This window comes from Buteo buteo, chromosome 8, assembly GCF_964188355.1.
Source record: "Buteo buteo chromosome 8, bButBut1.hap1.1, whole genome shotgun sequence".
Taxonomy (NCBI): domain Eukaryota; kingdom Metazoa; phylum Chordata; class Aves; order Accipitriformes; family Accipitridae; genus Buteo; species Buteo buteo.
The window spans coordinates 38650498-38667260 of NC_134178.1; the positions used below are offsets into that span (position 1 = coordinate 38650498).

The 16763-nt window shown below is 40.4% G+C and overlaps 2 protein-coding genes across 17 annotated transcripts in view; both read left to right on the plus strand.

Moving 5' to 3' along the window:
• SENP7 (SUMO specific peptidase 7) overlaps positions 1 to 15581 on the plus strand; it is a 48555-nt gene extending 32974 nt beyond the window's left edge. For 11 of the 12 annotated variants that reach the window (XM_075034175.1, XM_075034169.1, XM_075034173.1 and 8 more), the window contains 8 exons: positions 374 to 493; positions 2712 to 2804; positions 3627 to 3838; positions 4268 to 4320; positions 4655 to 4692; positions 4927 to 4995; positions 7768 to 7918; positions 13233 to 15581. In XM_075034175.1, the coding sequence (XP_074890276.1) occupies positions 374 to 493; positions 2712 to 2804; positions 3627 to 3838; positions 4268 to 4320; positions 4655 to 4692; positions 4927 to 4995; positions 7768 to 7918; positions 13233 to 13370 (874 nt within the window). In that variant the 3' untranslated portion in view covers positions 13371 to 15581. The remainder of the gene's footprint in view (positions 1 to 373; positions 494 to 2711; positions 2805 to 3626; positions 3839 to 4267; positions 4321 to 4654; positions 4693 to 4926; positions 4996 to 7767; positions 7919 to 13232) is intronic. The other variant, XM_075034177.1, reaches the window with a different exon arrangement.
• A 91-nt stretch (positions 15582 to 15672) lies between these two features.
• IMPG2 (interphotoreceptor matrix proteoglycan 2) overlaps positions 15673 to 16763 on the plus strand; it is a 64015-nt gene continuing 62924 nt past the window's right edge. For 4 of the 5 annotated variants that reach the window (XR_012651338.1, XM_075034164.1, XM_075034166.1 and 1 more), the window contains exon 1: positions 15673 to 15969. Coding sequence is in view for 3 of the 5 variants with exons in the window: in XM_075034164.1 (XP_074890265.1) it covers positions 15933 to 15969 (37 nt within the window). In the remaining 2 variants the exon portion in view is untranslated. Of the gene's footprint in view, positions 16554 to 16763 lie in introns of all 5 variants that reach the window. The other variant, XM_075034167.1, reaches the window with a different exon arrangement.

Sequence of the window (16763 nt, forward strand, 5' to 3'; positions counted from 1 at the left end):
CTATGCTTTTTTGTATATGCAGTATAATGCTCCATAGGTTTATACTTGATTAGGTTTTCAAGCCTGTCTTAATGGCAAGGGCTAGAAACCTAACTCTAAAAATAAATTTAGAAGCATTAATACTGGAGCACAAATTTGTGATAACAACTGCATTCTTAGTAGTTGATTGGCTGTTACGTACTCTGATGATGCCCACCCTTATGGGTATTGAAAATAGAGAGAAAAGTTTGGCATGGCTAGCAGCTGTGAAGGCAACTGATAGTAAACATAACCTGAGTATGATAATTCATTAAAATAATTGTCCTTCTTTTTTAACAGTAATGGTACTTTCTAGAAAAGGAATTTAATAATTTCCTCCTTTTTTCTTTGGTAGATACCTGTTGTTGGAGAAGGTGCCAAAACATCTTGCCGACCGTACACACGTTTTTAGCAGTTTCTTCTATAAGTGCCTGACCAGGACAGAAAAAAACTCTGAGGGGGATCTCAAAGTTTCGTACGTTCATTTTAGATGCCTTTATGACCAGAAATAAGCTATCTATTGATGCCACTTGGAAGTTCTGCAGATCATCTCCTAATTAGCACATAAAATAGTAATCAGTGTTCTCCAAAGGATTAGGGGTTAAATGTCATAATTCAAAATTTAAGCATTCTGTCTGGTGTTTTTCACTAACACCTACATGTGATTCATACTGAATATGAATGACAATGTTATCACCTCTCTTCAGATTTATCTGAATCTTTACTTCAGACAATTATTTATGTATTTTGATCTTTTTATTATAAACTTAGAGTTTTGCAAGGTATGCATCATTTTAAGAAACTGCACTTCTAAAGATATTTTTAAATTTACCACATATTTCATTTTACATATTGGTAATAAATTGTCCAAATTTTAGTAAGAAAATTTTCTTATGCACCAAGTTTACACATTTGTTTTTTAACACTTGAGCGGAATTGGAGAGTTTCACAAAAAGGTACCACTAACAGCTTAAGAACCCTGTATCACTTTGTGTTTCTAGTTAAGACTGTATAAAGGGTAAGATCATCCCTAGCACACTTTCTGTTCCTTCTCAACACTGATGTTTGAGAGTGGAACTTGCCCTGCCACTTCACTTACAGTGATGATCTGCCAGCAACTTTCATTTTGTTTTCATCATTCAGCTTATCAGGTTTTTTTTCTATTTCTCTCTGAAGTGATTTTTCTTCTGTTATCCATGAAGTCCCCAGGTTTTTCATTCTACTGGCAAACAAGGCCACCTGCACAAAGAGGTGTGCAGTCTTGTTTGTGTTACAGTCACTGCTGGGTGAAAGCTATGTTAAAGGGAAAAAAATGCAACTTCTGTAATAATGTCAAAGATGTCTCAAAAATTCAAGGAGCTGTGCTTGAGAGAATGTCTTCCATCATTTTACGTCTTCTGACCTTCAGTGTTCTGAGGTGGAGACAAAATTATCTGTGTTAAGAATGCTGTTGCGCCTTGATCTGATTCCTTTTACAAGGCTGATCCGTAACCTTCTTGAGGAACTGGAATAGCACTCTTAATTCAAGGACTGTAGCTGCTCCAGATCAGGAAATAGCTTTGGAAATTCTAGTTTTGTGTTTGGGCTTAGATATTTACCTGGTGATTACAGGTGGTTTGGGTATTGTTTGTTTGTTTCTGTGGGAACAGTGGAAAAGAGGGCTCTGTACTGTTGTAAATGAAATTAATCTCAACTGATGTAGCTATTTAACATAAAGACCCTTTGCTTACCTTTCTTCACACTGCTTAGGCAGTAGATTGAGAAAGCTCCTTCTGTAGGTGCTTTCCCAGGTTGCAAACGTGTTCCCCTTTTAAGTTCCCAGTGCTCCTAGAGTCACGGAGCAGAGGAAGTTTGCAGCAAGACTTCACTTACTGCTGGCCCATGCAGAGTCCCACAGCAGTCTGCTTTTCATTCCTCACTCTTTTTCTTCTGTTCCTCCTACACTGAAGTTTGTTTCTTCATCACAGATCAGGATGGAATCAGAATGGTAATAGGGATGTCTCCTAGTAGAGTGAATTTTGCTTTCAGATCATATTGGAGCAAAGTTCTATGAACCGTTAGTTTCTATTTCAGCTTGTGCAAACTAAGAAAGTTGAAAATCTAAATTTAGGTTTCTTTCCAAATTTTTCTTCTTTACCTAGTATCCTGTCCTCATGCTTTATGTCTGTAGGACCGGAAATGAAATGTGCTCCAGCATTTAAAGCTCAGGACTGGAGGGAATCTGTTTCAGTTCTGGCTTTGCTAGAGGTGTGTTGCATGACCCTATCTGTACAAGCCATTTTGCTTTTTCCTTCAAAAGATAAGGCTGTTTAGACAGACCTTCAAAAGTGGTACTGTGAAGTTTAATTTCATGGATGTTTGTAAATTGCTATAGATCTGGTTTTACACTGGTGTTTAGATGAGATTTTTGCATTTAGTGTAGTAAATAATAATTACTGGATAAATAACTGCAAGAAATCCTTCCAAATCTATGGATGGTTTTTGCCATAAGAGTTTAAGATGGTTCGGAAATGGCTCGTTAGTCACTTGGGCTTAATGGTGTGCTTTTTTTTTTTTTCTCTCTGTTGGGGAAGTTTCAAGAGTAAATGAAAAACCCATTGAGGGATCGGGAAGATGTAGGAGTACTAATTCCTATACCTTGCTTTAACTAAAAAGAACAAATCTGAACAACATTTGTCATTTGGTTTCTGCAGAGCGGCACAGAGGAGACACAGAAGAGTAAGAACATGGACTCGTCATATAAACATCTTCAGTAAAGATTATATCTTTGTGCCTGTGAATGAGGAGTAAGTCTATGTGTTTTAGACACCCTTTCTGATATTTAAAATGTAAATGTTTGAATGTTGTGGTCATAAAAAGATTTATGGCTGTAATCTGGGATCATTGGAAATGAACACGTTAGATTTTGAAGAAGTAACAGGTGTGGAATGAATTATTTTGAAGTCTCTTCAAAAGTTAAACTTCTTATTTAGTTGTCTTCTGTAAACTTTTCATCTTTGTTTTTTGTTTTACTGAAAATTGCTTTTATGTATTTTTCAAAGTAATTTGTGTGTCATTGTGATGATTCCTGTGCACTTAAGTACACATTGTGTTAATGGATCAGGTGTAGTACTTCATGGTCTGTGCCTTTGGCCTGGTTGAATAACTGACCTGCACATGGAAACTCCAGTAAAACTGAATAGTCATTGAGAGTTATGTATGCAAAACAACTGCTGAAAGAAATGAGGCTAGAGGCATGCCATACCTTTAGCTATATTCCAAACTGGGATCACCATCACAGATTATTTTATTACTTTTTTTTTCTTCTTTTTTTTTTTTTTTTACAGTGTGGGATGGGTGATGAGACACTGATAAATTGCTGTGGTGGGTTTGTTGGCATTTTTTTAAAGGAATTGATACTTATTTTTGCTGTTATGCCACAAGGCAAAGTAAAAAACAAGTGAGAAGATTAGTATGAGATGCCATGAAGGAACATGGCAACGATGGTTATGTGTCATGGAACAGTTGTCCATGAGCTCTCGATGTTATAAAAACTTTTCATATCCTTTTCAGAACCAAATGTTATACAGTTTTGACGTTTTTTCCCCCCTCTCCCCACTGCTGGGCAGGTCTCATTGGTACATTGCAGTTATCTGTTTTCCTTGGTTAGAAGAAGCTGTGTATGAGGAGTGTCCCCATCAGAATTCATTGCATCACCAGCCTCAACAGTCTCCACTTCGGTCAGAGAGTGAGAACAGTAGAACTGATTCAGTGTTGGCCTTTCCTGGTAACTGCAAGGATGAAGAAGAAATGGATGCTAACAGAAGTTTATTCTCAAAAGGTAGGTAATGTAGAAGAAAACTATGTCAAGCCATATACAGTTCTAATAGTGTCTTAATTCTTGAATGAGGGGTATGATGTCTTAAAAAGTATCTTTCACATCAAGATTGATGTAATACGTTTTTGTATTATCATGCATAGCAAGGACTGCACTGCATTCTTGTCTGCAACTCTGGAAAATACTGTGAGGGACATGTAAAATCAGTGGCTCAGACCCCATCATGAGTAGAAAGTTCTTGGATTTCAGTAAGAATTTTATCAGGAAGGAAGGCCCTTGGTAACTGCTATTTGCACATTCAGAAGGGAATCAAAATTAGTTTATACTTCACTATCGTATTTTGAATACTAATAATAGTGAATTTGAAAATGAAAATATTTCAGTTAGGAAATATTTTCTTAAGACTTTTAAAAGTTTGTTCTTTTGTACTAGGTGGCAATGAAATTGCTGCTTCTGCTTCAGTTCTGGATTCGGGTATTTCTAAAGTAAGTGCCTTTTTGTACTGACAGAGGAAACATGTTACTCTCTTTCTGAAGGCTCTGAGACTCGACCAAGGGATTTTGCATCATCTTTTTTGCAGTAGCTGTTGATGTTTTGTGGCCCAGAGCATGTGCAAGGCATTTTGAATTAGCCTGAAGTCCTCCTTTGCCTACCTATGTTGCCTGTGCTATGCTTTCACGTGTTTTTAAAAATTATTTGTCAGTCTCTCCCTTTCTCAAGTGGGAGCCTCTCTGGCTTTACCTTTAAATCTGTGAAGACATTTGAGTTTATAATTGTTGTAGTTTCTTTTAAGGTTATTTTTATTTTCTCTTCTCCTAGATCTCCCTAAGTAATTCCAAAAGGCAGATTTGTAAAAGGTATGTTTCTGTTTTCATATTAATATTGTATCATTAAATTATATTAAGAAATTCTGCAGTAATTCAGTTATTTGTCATAAAGCCACAGCTGTAGGGACTTGTCCATTTTTTTTTCCCCACGTTTGTTCAGATATCAGTGCTGTTGTTAAGCTGTATTCAAACAAAATATTTGCCTCAGTAGTGTTGGTAATGAAAGACTACAATGATTTTTTTGTTTGTTTTTGTTGTGTACAGGCCTTGTATACTCATCTTAGATTCTTTGAAAGCTGGTTCTGTGCAGAAAACAGTTCAGGTTTTGAGAGAGTAAGTAACTACAGTTTCTATTTATTAGCAAGAGATGATGGTCATATTTCTATGTTCAAAATCTTTTCTCTGTAAAGATGTACATTTCTAACACTGAAGAAAAATCCATAAAGAGTCACAACAAAGAAGATTGTAATTGCAATACAGAGGCTTGTGTGAAAAGCCTGTCTTTGTTCTACAGCCCAGATATAATGCGAAAATTGTAAAGTGGACAGTGTTTTTGTAATTGGAAAAAAAAACAACAAAAAAAAACAAACGGGGCGGGGGGGGGGGGGGGGTGCCCTCCAGTTCAGCAATGGAGGGTGTTTTTAAGGGTAGAAAAAGAGATTGTTTAAAATTAATACTTCAAAATGTAAATGATTAATTTTCCAAAGGGCTGATCTTCATTTTTTTGATGGAGCTTACAGAATTATGGTGTTAAATCCGCTCCTACCTATGTGCAAAGAAGTAGAAAGTAGACTGAAGCTGTCTAAAAGCTTGATGTGTCACTGTAGTTATATCAGAATGGTATTATTTGTTTTGAAAAGTGAGACTAAAAATATATTCAGTCTTTTATGTGATAAGTATGTAAGTATTAGAAGAATGTCTTCAAACTTTTCAGTACTTTTACATGCTCCTAATGACTTTAACATCTATCAACAACTTTTTAAAAAGTTGCTAATATTAAATATTTGAGGCTAAACAGAATTGTTCTTTTTGTTCCCTGTTGTATTCACTTCACCGAAAGGAACAAAAATCTGTAAACCAAATAGTACCTCTTTCTTGTAAAAGTAAATTCTTCAAAATACTATGTGAGAATTAGATGAGAATCAAAAATTTTTGTGAAACCACCTTTTCCCTAAATAGAGAGGCCTCCCCACCATGTGTGCCTTGGGAGAAAGAATGAAATAGCAATTTTTATTTTTTTTTTTTATTTTTAAATCTTTGTGGGATGTATTAACTTAGTGCTCTATGCTTTGAGCTACTCCTGGGGTTGAAATTCCAGAGAGGGAGGTTTCCTGGAGTTCAGAGAGATGTCATGAAAAGTGTCCTGGTTTCTTCCTAGTAGCTGGTACAGTGCTATGTTTTGAGTTCAGTATGTGAAGAATGTTGATAACACTGATGTTTTCAGTTGTTGCTCAGTAGTGTTTAGTCTAAAGTCAAGGATCTTTCAGCTTCTCATGCCCAGCCAGCGAGAAAGCTGGAGGGGCGCAAGAAGCTGGCACAGGACACAGCCAGGGCACCTGACCCAAACTGGCCAACAGGGTATTCCATACCGTGTGACGTCACATCCAGTATAAGAACTGGGAGGAGCGGGGGCAGGGGATCGCTGCTCGGGAACTAACCGGGTGTCAATTGGCGAGTAGTGAGCAATTGCACTGTGCATCATTTGTACATTCCAATCCTTTTATTATTACTGTTGTCATTTTATTAGTGTTATCATTATCGTTATTAGTTTCTTCTTTTCTGCTCTATTAAACCATTCTTATCTCAACCCACGAGGTTTACTTCTTTTCCTGATTTTCTCCCCCATCCCACTGGGGTGGCGGGGGGAAGTGAGTGAGCGGCTGCATGGTGCTTAGTTGCTGGCTGAGGTTAAACCACGATAAAAAGTCAAAAAACAAAGGGGTGATTTATGGAGTTGTGAGACCAGGGAAGTTTGGGAAGCAGACATCTTATTCCTTCAATTTGCAGTTACACCCTGAAAGTGGAAGTTTAAGGAAACTGATGCAGGGGTTCCGTGATCTCTTCTTTCCTTGAGTTGATTTTTGTTGTGTTTTGGGCAGTGGTCAGGTTTGAGCAAATTAATTATAAAGTCTGCAGTCATAGGTTCTTGCAGTTTCTAGGGAATGTGCTTCACTGAACTGTCTTCATCTTTGAATTGTTTCATGTTTGCCTTCTTTTCACAGTTACCATTTTCCCCAAAAGCTGTTTTGGGTGTTTTATATGTATTTTTATTCTCAGAAATGCAAGAAATTGGGGCTTTTAGAAATCAAACACAAGGTCTGACTTAATGTATATATTTTTTTAATTCCATAAAGTCAGACCTTATGTAGCCCTAAGCCTTTGCAACTCTGATGAAAGTCAGCAGAAAAGTATAGGGAGCTGTTGCCTTTGAAAATCAGACTGTTATGCTTTCAGTCTCATTTTCAAAATTAGTGCCCAGCACAGAATGTAGCGTCAGTGTGTTGCTACTGAAACACAAAAGCAATGGAAAAGCCTGATAATAAATAAGTTGTAATCATTAAAGAAGTGATCCCTTAACATTTTTAACAAGTCTTTATATACCTTGTACTCTAGTAGGTGGCAAGGGTTATATTGGTGCAATTGTAACTGAAGTTGTTTGTAAGGTGAATTCTAAGGTTTTTTTAATGGTTTGTTTAGGTTAAAAAAACACTACTGGCCTCTGAGGATGAACCCAGGAGAAATCTGTGTGATAGCCAAGAAAGATTACTTGAGTTCTTCCTTTAGATAAGGTTTAAAAATGTCCTGGTATCATAATAGCTTGAAGAAACTCAGCACAAATAACTGTTTTTAAATAATGTCATGCATCTTTCTGTTTTGTATATTGCATGTTATGTGGGAGAGATGCCCCTGAGTGTGAGAGAATATTGGATAGTGAAAACTGTGTTCTTCCTCATATGAATTTCTTTGACAGATTCTGTGAAAGAAATTGGTTAAAGCTATTTAAACTTTTTGGTTGGCTCCAGAACAATATTGAATAGTATACCAAAATGCATTGAGCTTGGGAGTTATTTCTCAAGTATTTAATCTGTTTGCCTTCTTTTGTAGGTACCTTGAAGTGGAATGGGAAGCTAAACGGAAAACGTATCGAGAATTCAATAAATCAACAATGATTGACCTGTGTCCCAGAGTGCCTAAACAAGATAACAGTAGCGATTGTGGAGTCTATTTGCTGCAATATGTGGAAAGCTTCTTCCAGGTACAAATAGAAACTACTTTCCCCTTTCCCCAAAATTACCTTAAACCCAAAAAAAACTATTTCTGAGGGAAATAGCCAGACACAAAAATCTGTGATGCTCAGCCTCAAAAGTGTCAAAGCCATTTGAGGAAGAAGAGATAAAACCCATTCTTGAAGTAGTGGCAGGGGTCTCTGTATCTGGAGCACAGACAGTTTCTCATCCATGTTTGTTGGCAAATATTTTTGACCTTGTAGTTTAATGTTGCTTTTACATTGACACATTCAAAATCCCTAACTATTTGGATGTATTTGGAGTCTATTTAGTTTACACATTTCTGGCCTACAGATGTTACAAAGGCATCTTTTCTGTGCATCTCTTCTTGTAGCCTTTAAAACTTTGGTCAGCTTGTGCATTGGCCTTTGACTGGCTCTGCAAGCAGCAGCTTCTGCAGAAAGAGAGAGGGGGCAATCCTTGAAAGTGTATGCACAGAGCTAAGGGAGCCTCTCTTTCCTGTTCAGCACATGCCTTTAAATATCTGCAGATGCTGGGCTTCAGACACTGTCTTTTAGGGTGTTCCCAACTCTTTTTCCCCCTGATCAGTGCAGTGCCCTCTTGCTCTGTCCTTTGAATGGCTGTACTTGTTTGATGCTTATACATGTGGTCCGTGTTCTCTTGATGAGAGTCCTGTGCATGGAAAGCCTTGTGTGGGGCTGTCGTGGTTTAAGCCCAGCCTGTAACAAAGCACCACGCAGCCACTCGCTCACTGCCTGCCCCGACCACGGTGTGATGAGGAGAAAATATAAAGGCAGGCTTGTGGGTCGAGATAAGGACAGGGAGGGATCACTCACCACTTACGGTCATGGGCAAAAGATAAGCTCAACTTGAGGAAGAAACAAAATCAATTTCATTTGTTACCAATCAAATCAAAACAAGGATATTAGGAAGTAAACCCAAACCTCAGAACACCTTCCCCCAACCCCTCCCTCCTTCCTGGCCCAACTCCGCTCCCAGGTCTCCAGGGGATGGGGGTTGGGGTCAGCTCCCCACACCTTGTCTCTGCTGCTCCTTCCTCCTCAGGGGGAGGACTCCTCACCTGACCCCTGCTCCAGCATGGGGTCCCTCCCATGGGAGACAATCCTCCATGAACTTCTCCAATGTGAGTCCTTTCTGCCAGCTGCAGTTCCTCACAAACTCCCCTGGCATTGGTCCTTTCCACAGGCTGATCTTCAGTCACAAACTGCTCCAGCGTGAGCTTTCCCATGGAGTCATGGCCATCTTCGGGAGCCTCCGCTCCACTGTTCCCCTCCATGGGCTGGGGGGGGACAGCCTGCCGTCTCACCATGGGCTGCAGGGGCATCCCCTCCTCCGGTGCCCCTCCTCTCCCTCCTCCCTCACTGACCTCGGTATCTGCAGAGGGATTCTTCTCACATTCCAATCCCCCTACTTACTACCGGTTCCCCTTCTTAAATGTTCTCCCAGACGCACTACCACTGTCACTGATTGGGTCGGCCTGGGCCAGAGGCAGGTCCGACTTGGAGCCGGGGCAGCTTCTAGCAGCTTCTCACATGAGCCACCCCTGCGGGCCCTCCCTCACTACCAAAAAAACCCGTGCCACACAAACCCAGAACAGAGGCCTTGGGCAGTGGACAGTTTTTTTCTTCTGCAGTAGAACAGACTGCCATTCTGAAGTGCCTGTACGCTAATGCACACAGCGTGGGGCATAAATATGAGGAATTGGAGATCTGTGTGCAGTTGCAGGGCTATGATCTTGTTGAGATCACGGGGACGTGGTGGGGTAGCTGAGGTGACTGGAGTGCTGTGATGGATGGATACAGGCTCTTTAGTAAGGACAGGCTGAGAAGATGGGGAGGTAGTTGCCCTTAATGTGAGAGAGCACCTGGAATGCATGGAGCTCTGCCTAGGGTTGGATGAAGAGCCAAATGAGAGCTTATGGGTAGTAACTAAAGAGCAGACTAGTATGGGTGACATAGTAGTGGGCATCTGCTGTAGGCCACCTGATCAGGAAGAACAAGTGGATGAGGCCTTCTGCAGACAGCTAGAAGCAGCCTCATCTTCACAGACCCTGGTCCCTGTGGGGGACTTTAACCACCTTGACGTCTGCTGGAGGGACAATACAGAAGGACATAAGCAATCCAGGAGGTTCTGGGAGAGCATCAATGACAGCTTCCTGACCCAAGTGATAGAGGAGCCAATGAGGAGAGGTGCTCTGCTGGACCACATACTCACAAGCAAGGAAGGTCTGGTTGGGGATGTAAAGGTCAAAGGCAGCCTTGGCTGCAGTGACCATAAGATAGTGGAGTTCAGGATCATGAGAGGAAGGAGCAGGGCAAAAAGCAAGATCATAAGCCTGGACTTTGGCCTCTTCAGGGATCTGCTTGGAAGAGTTCCATCCGATAAGGCTGTGGAGGGAAGAGGAGTCCAAGAAGACTGGTTGATGTTCAAGCAACACCACCTCCAAGCTAAAGAACAGTTCATCCAAACAAGCAGGATGTCGAGGAAAGGTGCCGGGAGGCCTGCATGGATAGAGGAGCAGCTCCTGGCAAAACTCAAACATAAAAAGGAAGTATACAGAAGACAGAAGCAGGGACAAGTAACCTGGGATGAATATAGAGACATTGCGCAAGCACGCAGAGACGTAATTCAGAAAGCCAAACCCAACTGGAGTTCAGTCTGGTAAGGGACGTCAAAGGCAATGAGAAGGTCTTCTATAATTATGTAAACAGCAAAAGGAAGACTAGGGAAGATGTGGACTGACCACTGAATGGGGCAGGGGCCCTGGTGACACAGAACATGGAAAAGGCTGAGCTTCTGAATGCCTTCTTTGTCTCACTCTTTACTAATGAGACTGGCTTTCAGGAGTCCCAGGCCCTAGAGACTGGGGAAAAAACTGGAGCAAGGAAGACATACCCCTGCTGGAAGAGGATCAGGCTAGGGAATACTTAAACGAGACATTCATAAGTCTGTGGGCCCTAGTGGGATGCTCCCATGAGTGCTGAGGGAGCTGGCTGATATAATTGTGAGACCACTCTTAATCTTTGAACGATCATGGCAATTGGGAGAGAACTGGAGGAAAGCAGGTGTCCCTCATCTTCAAAAAAGGCAGATGGGAGAACCTGGGGAGCAACAGGCTGATCAGCCTCATCTCAGTACCTGGGAACGTGATGGAGCAACTAATCCTGGAAAACATTTCCAGACATGTGAAGGACAAGAAGGGGATTGAGAGTAGTCATCATGGATTCAGAAGGGCACGGGGAGTCATGCTTGACCAACCTGATAAGCTTTTATGATGAAATGACTGGCTTGGTAGATGAGGGCAGAGAAGTGGATATTGTCTACCTGGACTTCAGCAAGGCCTTTGACACTGTCCACTGTAAGATCCTCATAGAGAAGCTCATGAAGTACAGGCTGGATGAGCAGACAGTGAGTTGGATTGGAAACTGGCTGACTGGATGGGTCCTGAGGCTGGTGATCAGTGGCAGGCAGTCTAGTTGGAGGCCAGTAATTAGCAGTGTACCCTAGGAGTCAACACTGGGCCTGGGCCTGTTTAACATCTTCATTAATGATCTGGGTGTCGGGGCAGAGTGCACCCTCAGCAAATTCACAGATGACACAAAACTGGGAGGAGTGGCTGATACGACAGATGGTCATGCTGGTATCCAGAGGGACCTTGAGACACTGGAAAATGGGCTGATGGGAACCTCATGAAGTTCAACAAGAAGCGTAGAGTCCTGTGCCCAGGGAGTAACAACCTCAGGCACCAATATATGCTGGGGGTCGCCCAGCTGAAAAGAAGCTTTGCTGAATAGGACCTAAGGGTCCTGGTGGACACCAAGTTGAACATGAGCCAGCAGTGTGTCCTTGTGGCAATGAAAGCTAGTAGTATCCTGGTCTATGTTAGGAGGGATGTTGCCAGCAGTTCGAGGAGGGTGATCCTTCCCCTTTCCTCAGTGCTGTGTCCAGTTCTGGTCTCCCCAGTAAAAGAGAGAGATGGCGCTATTGGAGCAAGTCCAGGAAAGGGTCACAAAAATGATTAAGGTACTGGCATATCTCTCCTGTGAGAAAAAATTGAGAGTGCTCTGACTCTGAGAGAAGGCTCAGGGGGGATCCTCTCAATGTGTACAAATACCTGAAGAGAGGATGCAAAATGGACAGCGCCTTCTCTTTTCAGTGGTGCCCAGTGACAGGACAAGAGGCAATGGATGCAAACTGAAACACAGGAGGTTCCCTCTGAATGTAAGGAAATGCCTTTTTTTTTTTACTGTGAGGGTGACCAAGTGCTGCTACAGTTTGCCAAGAGAGGTTGTGGAGTGTCCCTCCTTGGAGATATTCAAAAGCTGTCTGGACATGGTCCTGGCAACCAGCTCTAGGTGGCCCTGCTTGAGCCGGGGGGTTGGACCAGGTGAACTCCAGAAGTTCCTTCAATCCTCAGCCATTCTGTGATTCTATGATAGATAGATTGAGTTCTTGTGTAGGTGAAAGATGAAATTCTTTACCAGTGCTTTTGAACTGCCCATCCTCTAACAGTTGGGTCATGTTCTGCTTGCAGAAGCAAGGTGGTTGTAATTTGTCTTAAACATACCAGGGCTCATAGACAGCAAATCATGTGTTTTTCGCTTTGCTTTTTCAATTTATCATATACTACTTTATTCAAAGGAAGGAGAGGTGAAATATAAGCATGGTAAAAACATTAAGAGGGAAAGAAGAAAAAAATTGACTGGCAAATCAGATGTGGTGGCGTGGTCTTACAGCCAAAGCTGCCAGCACCTCTCAGCCATTTCAGTTTGCTGTCCTATTTTGTTCTGAATTCTCCCCTTCTCATGTCCTGCTAAAACTGCTAGCAGTGTTCTTGCTGCTTTGTTGTCTTCTATCAGACAGACCAGCTCACGACAAAAAAACACATGCCTGAGGCACCAAAGCCTCAGCATGCTTAACTGCTGTATGCTTGATCTTTCCCTATAGTATGATCGTAAGTGTGTGTTTCGTGACCAAAGTGCATCTCTCCATTGTTAGATATCAAGAGTCTGTCTGATCGTATCAGAATACATGGAATCTGCCTTGAATATGTTCTTATACTGATATATCTTAGAGAAGTGGTGATAACCTGTTTGGTGTTTACCATGAGTAGCATGTGGTAAGGGTACGTATGTGTGTGATTATCATGGAGGAACTGGAATTTGACTCTGAAGCCTGTCACTGTCTCATGGAAACTTGTTTGTGCCTCCTTGGTCTCAGCAGTAATGGAAGGGTTTGAAATTCTTTTTGAAGGTTGCTTTAGAAAATTAATGCTGTAAATACTCCTTTTTCTGTTACCAGAATCCCATAGTTAACTTTGAACAGCCACTGAATCTGGAGAAGTGGTTCCCTCGTCAGCTCATCAGAAGCAAAAGAGAAGAAATTCGAGACCTGATCTTGCAACTGCACTTTCAACAGCATAGTGGCAGCAGCAGCTAATAAATCTAATAAGCCAGACCTGGCAAAGAACATTGCTGTATAAAGTAACTGGAACGCTGCTTAGCAGCATTTGGGCTCTTTCTGACTTGCAAGGAAGCAAAAAAAAAAAAAAACAACTACAAGAAGTATTTTGTTTGTTCAGTGTGTATTTATTTAAAGAATTTTTTTTGTTTGGGTTGTGTGGTCATAGGATGCAATTGTGGGGGGAAAGGAGAAGGTTGTAGATAAAAGTGTAAATATGTAAGTTAAAGCTAATGCATATGGATTGCTAATTGATTTTTACTTGGAATATGAAAGCTGTGTTGCAGGTATGTGCCACAAGGATGTAAAAATATTTGCATCTTTTGGAGCCTGTTCTTTACAATTCTGTATAAACATGGATGATGATATAGGAGTCAGGCCTGAAGACAGGATTTTGACCCTACTCTGTACCCTTCAATTTTGCAGCTCATACAGATAGAATGAATACTATGTATTGTTTTAATTTAAGGCTCGAATATTGATTCTCTTTAGAGATGTATTTTTTGTTTTGTTTCTGATTATATACAGAAGTAGTCTGCATGTGTCAAAAAATTCTGCCAAGATTTGAGGCTGCTGAGTGTTGATTTTTTTTTTTTTTCATTTTTTTTTTTTTCCCTCCCTAGCATTTTTGTCATAAAAATATACTTCCATGAGTGGAAGACATCTGCTTGAGAGTGACCTCTGAAATCTTTTAAAGTCAGGAATGGATTTTTTTCCAAGTATTTTTTTATGATTTTTTTTTTCCTGATTTTAGAAGAAATCTTGTTCTCAAAGTACATGCCAATACAATACATGTAGGCAGTATATTTTTAATTCTATTAGCCTTATTTTGGGGAGTTATTCCTGTGAATCTTATGGCATCTCTTGCATTAGAAAGGCAAGCAGGTTGTGCTTGAAAACATTTGTGACATTGAAAGCACCAGTCTCTGCAAGGGATTAAAAAAAAAGCTGGTCTTCATTGTTGAATCCAGGATTGTGATAAACCCAAAAGTTTGAGGTGTTTTACTGAAAAAAATAAGGCCATTTTCATTCAAAAAGGTCATTATGTTATATATAATATGTCTTTAAGATATGTAATTTACATATAAGACTAACAGGATTTATACCTTGCTCAGGAGAATTGGGTGAAGATGCCTGAATATTTGAGTGTTTGAACGCAGACTTGATTTGGTAAACTAGCACAAGTTTATCGTTGTCTTAATACATGCTTACGTAGTTTTTCCTCAAACAGTGGTCACATAAAACTTTAATAACATTTTGACATGTGCACACTTTTTTCTGTAGTTACTGCATGATAGAAGATGACTGTTTTAAGAGGATGCTTTCTCCTGTTGCCCACTGTAAGTAAACTTGAGTGTCACTGCACCCTTCAGAAGGACCATGTGTTAGATAACCACCAAAACCACCTGTGTCATGAACGTATCTACAAAACTAGAGCTCTTAAAGCTGGAAGTAGGCTAGAGAGTTAAAATAAAACTTGAGGGCAACGCAAAGATGTGGACATTTTTATGGCATCACAGAATTCTCAGGGTCCCTTCCCACAAGACAACTCTAAAACCTAGCATTTGGAAAATCCAGTTATTACTTCAGGTTCTGTACAGTCATCAAAAAAAACCCAAAACCCCAGCATTGTTTCTCGAACCAGGAAGCATGCTTTCTGGAGAAGAGAGGCAATTTTAAAACAAAATAATTTGCTGAGCACAGTTACCTTTTGTATAGCTGTGAGCAGCCCAGTGCAATTACTGTATGGTTTTTGTCTTTGTTTCCACTTTAATTCTGTAGTTTGTCACTACCCCCCAACCAACATCTGTCTCCCTCATCCCAGAGTTTTTGTGGCTTTCATCACCTAAATCACATCATCAGCATTACTTACAGGGATAATCTGTGTGAGACAGATAAAATGTGGAAATGTGTGCCCTTTCTCTACACCTTTTAAATTTATGAATATTTTCAGTGTTCCCTTATGAAAAATAGTTTGGGCTTTTTCTTATGGTAAGGTTAGTTTTTATCATAAAATAATTCGTTCTTTTTTAGATTGACTGGTTTATAGATATTTAAAAGCAAAAGTCATGTATAATATAAACTTTTCTAAATTGGTTTTATAACATTAAAGGATTGCCTTTGTAGATTTGTTAGATATGTGCTGTGAGAATGCCAATACATTTGATATTAAAATTATCTCCAGAAGTTGCTGAATGTGATTGTTACTATTCTTTTCCCAGCTGCCACAAATAGCCAGTGAGCTAAGCAACCGTAAGATAGGCCATCTTACTGCTTTGAAGGTCTATACACAGTGTGTGTCTCTTAACCCAAACTTGTATCAAAGTGATTATTTGTTCTCTAGTCCGTATAAAGACATGCAGTTAGTTCACAGCTTCTTGTGGCAAGCAAAGCTGCTTTTTGACTCAAGAGCCTTACAGTTGTTTTCTGTAGTTAGGCTAACAGTCTTGACAGCCTGAATGACTAGCCTGGGAAACGCCTGGGACCATCAGCTGCAACCCACCCCATTCCAGCCATTTGCATTTAACGATCATGTGGTGAATGCTAGGAAGTGTCTGTGGAAAAAGTTACACTTCAGGTACCTTTGTGTTTCCTCTTTAGTTGCTAGAACTCCCAAAAGATAACTTTTAGCATACATACGGCACCAGACTGACTCAGGGACCTTTTGCACTTCTCCTGCATCTCTGCTTCCTGTATTAATTCCTGTTTAACTGAAATGGTGGAGTGGTATGATACTTCAGAGAAAACCAATCTTTGTAAGGCTCTTTATCCTACACTGTCTCAAAGTGTTAACTGTAGCTATCGGTTTCTTTAAAAGAAACTGCTGCATTCTGACTGTGTGGGACCAGAAACTGGCTTCCTTGAAGAAATCCAAGTCATGGAGATCATTTAAAGTACTGTTGGCAAGGATGACACAAGAAACACGGTGGAAGAGAAATAACCTGTAGGAAGTAAATCTTCCAGGAAAAATACAAAACCCCCTAATTTTCATCAAGAACTAGAGAGTGGAATCATGAAACTGCAATTGTGCTTTCTTAAAAGTGTCTGTGGACTGCTGTGTTTTTCATCTAGAATTGCAGGCATAGATTCACTGCATTCCATCTATCCTTTTGTGGGACTTGCCTCCTAGAATTTGACCCTGAAATGAGCTTGCAGTACTCAGTAAGTACTACATCTTACAAAATAATAAAAACTTAAAAGCCACAGTAGTAACATTTTTATCTTTAATATGACAGGGAAGCAGAATATTGCTTCTGGCACACACACACACACCCCGCCCCCCAAGACTCTGGTTTCTAGATGAAAAAGCAGGAATTGTAGAATGAGACTTGAAAGGTCTCAGGATTAAAAATGTTTCTATTAATGGTTGAA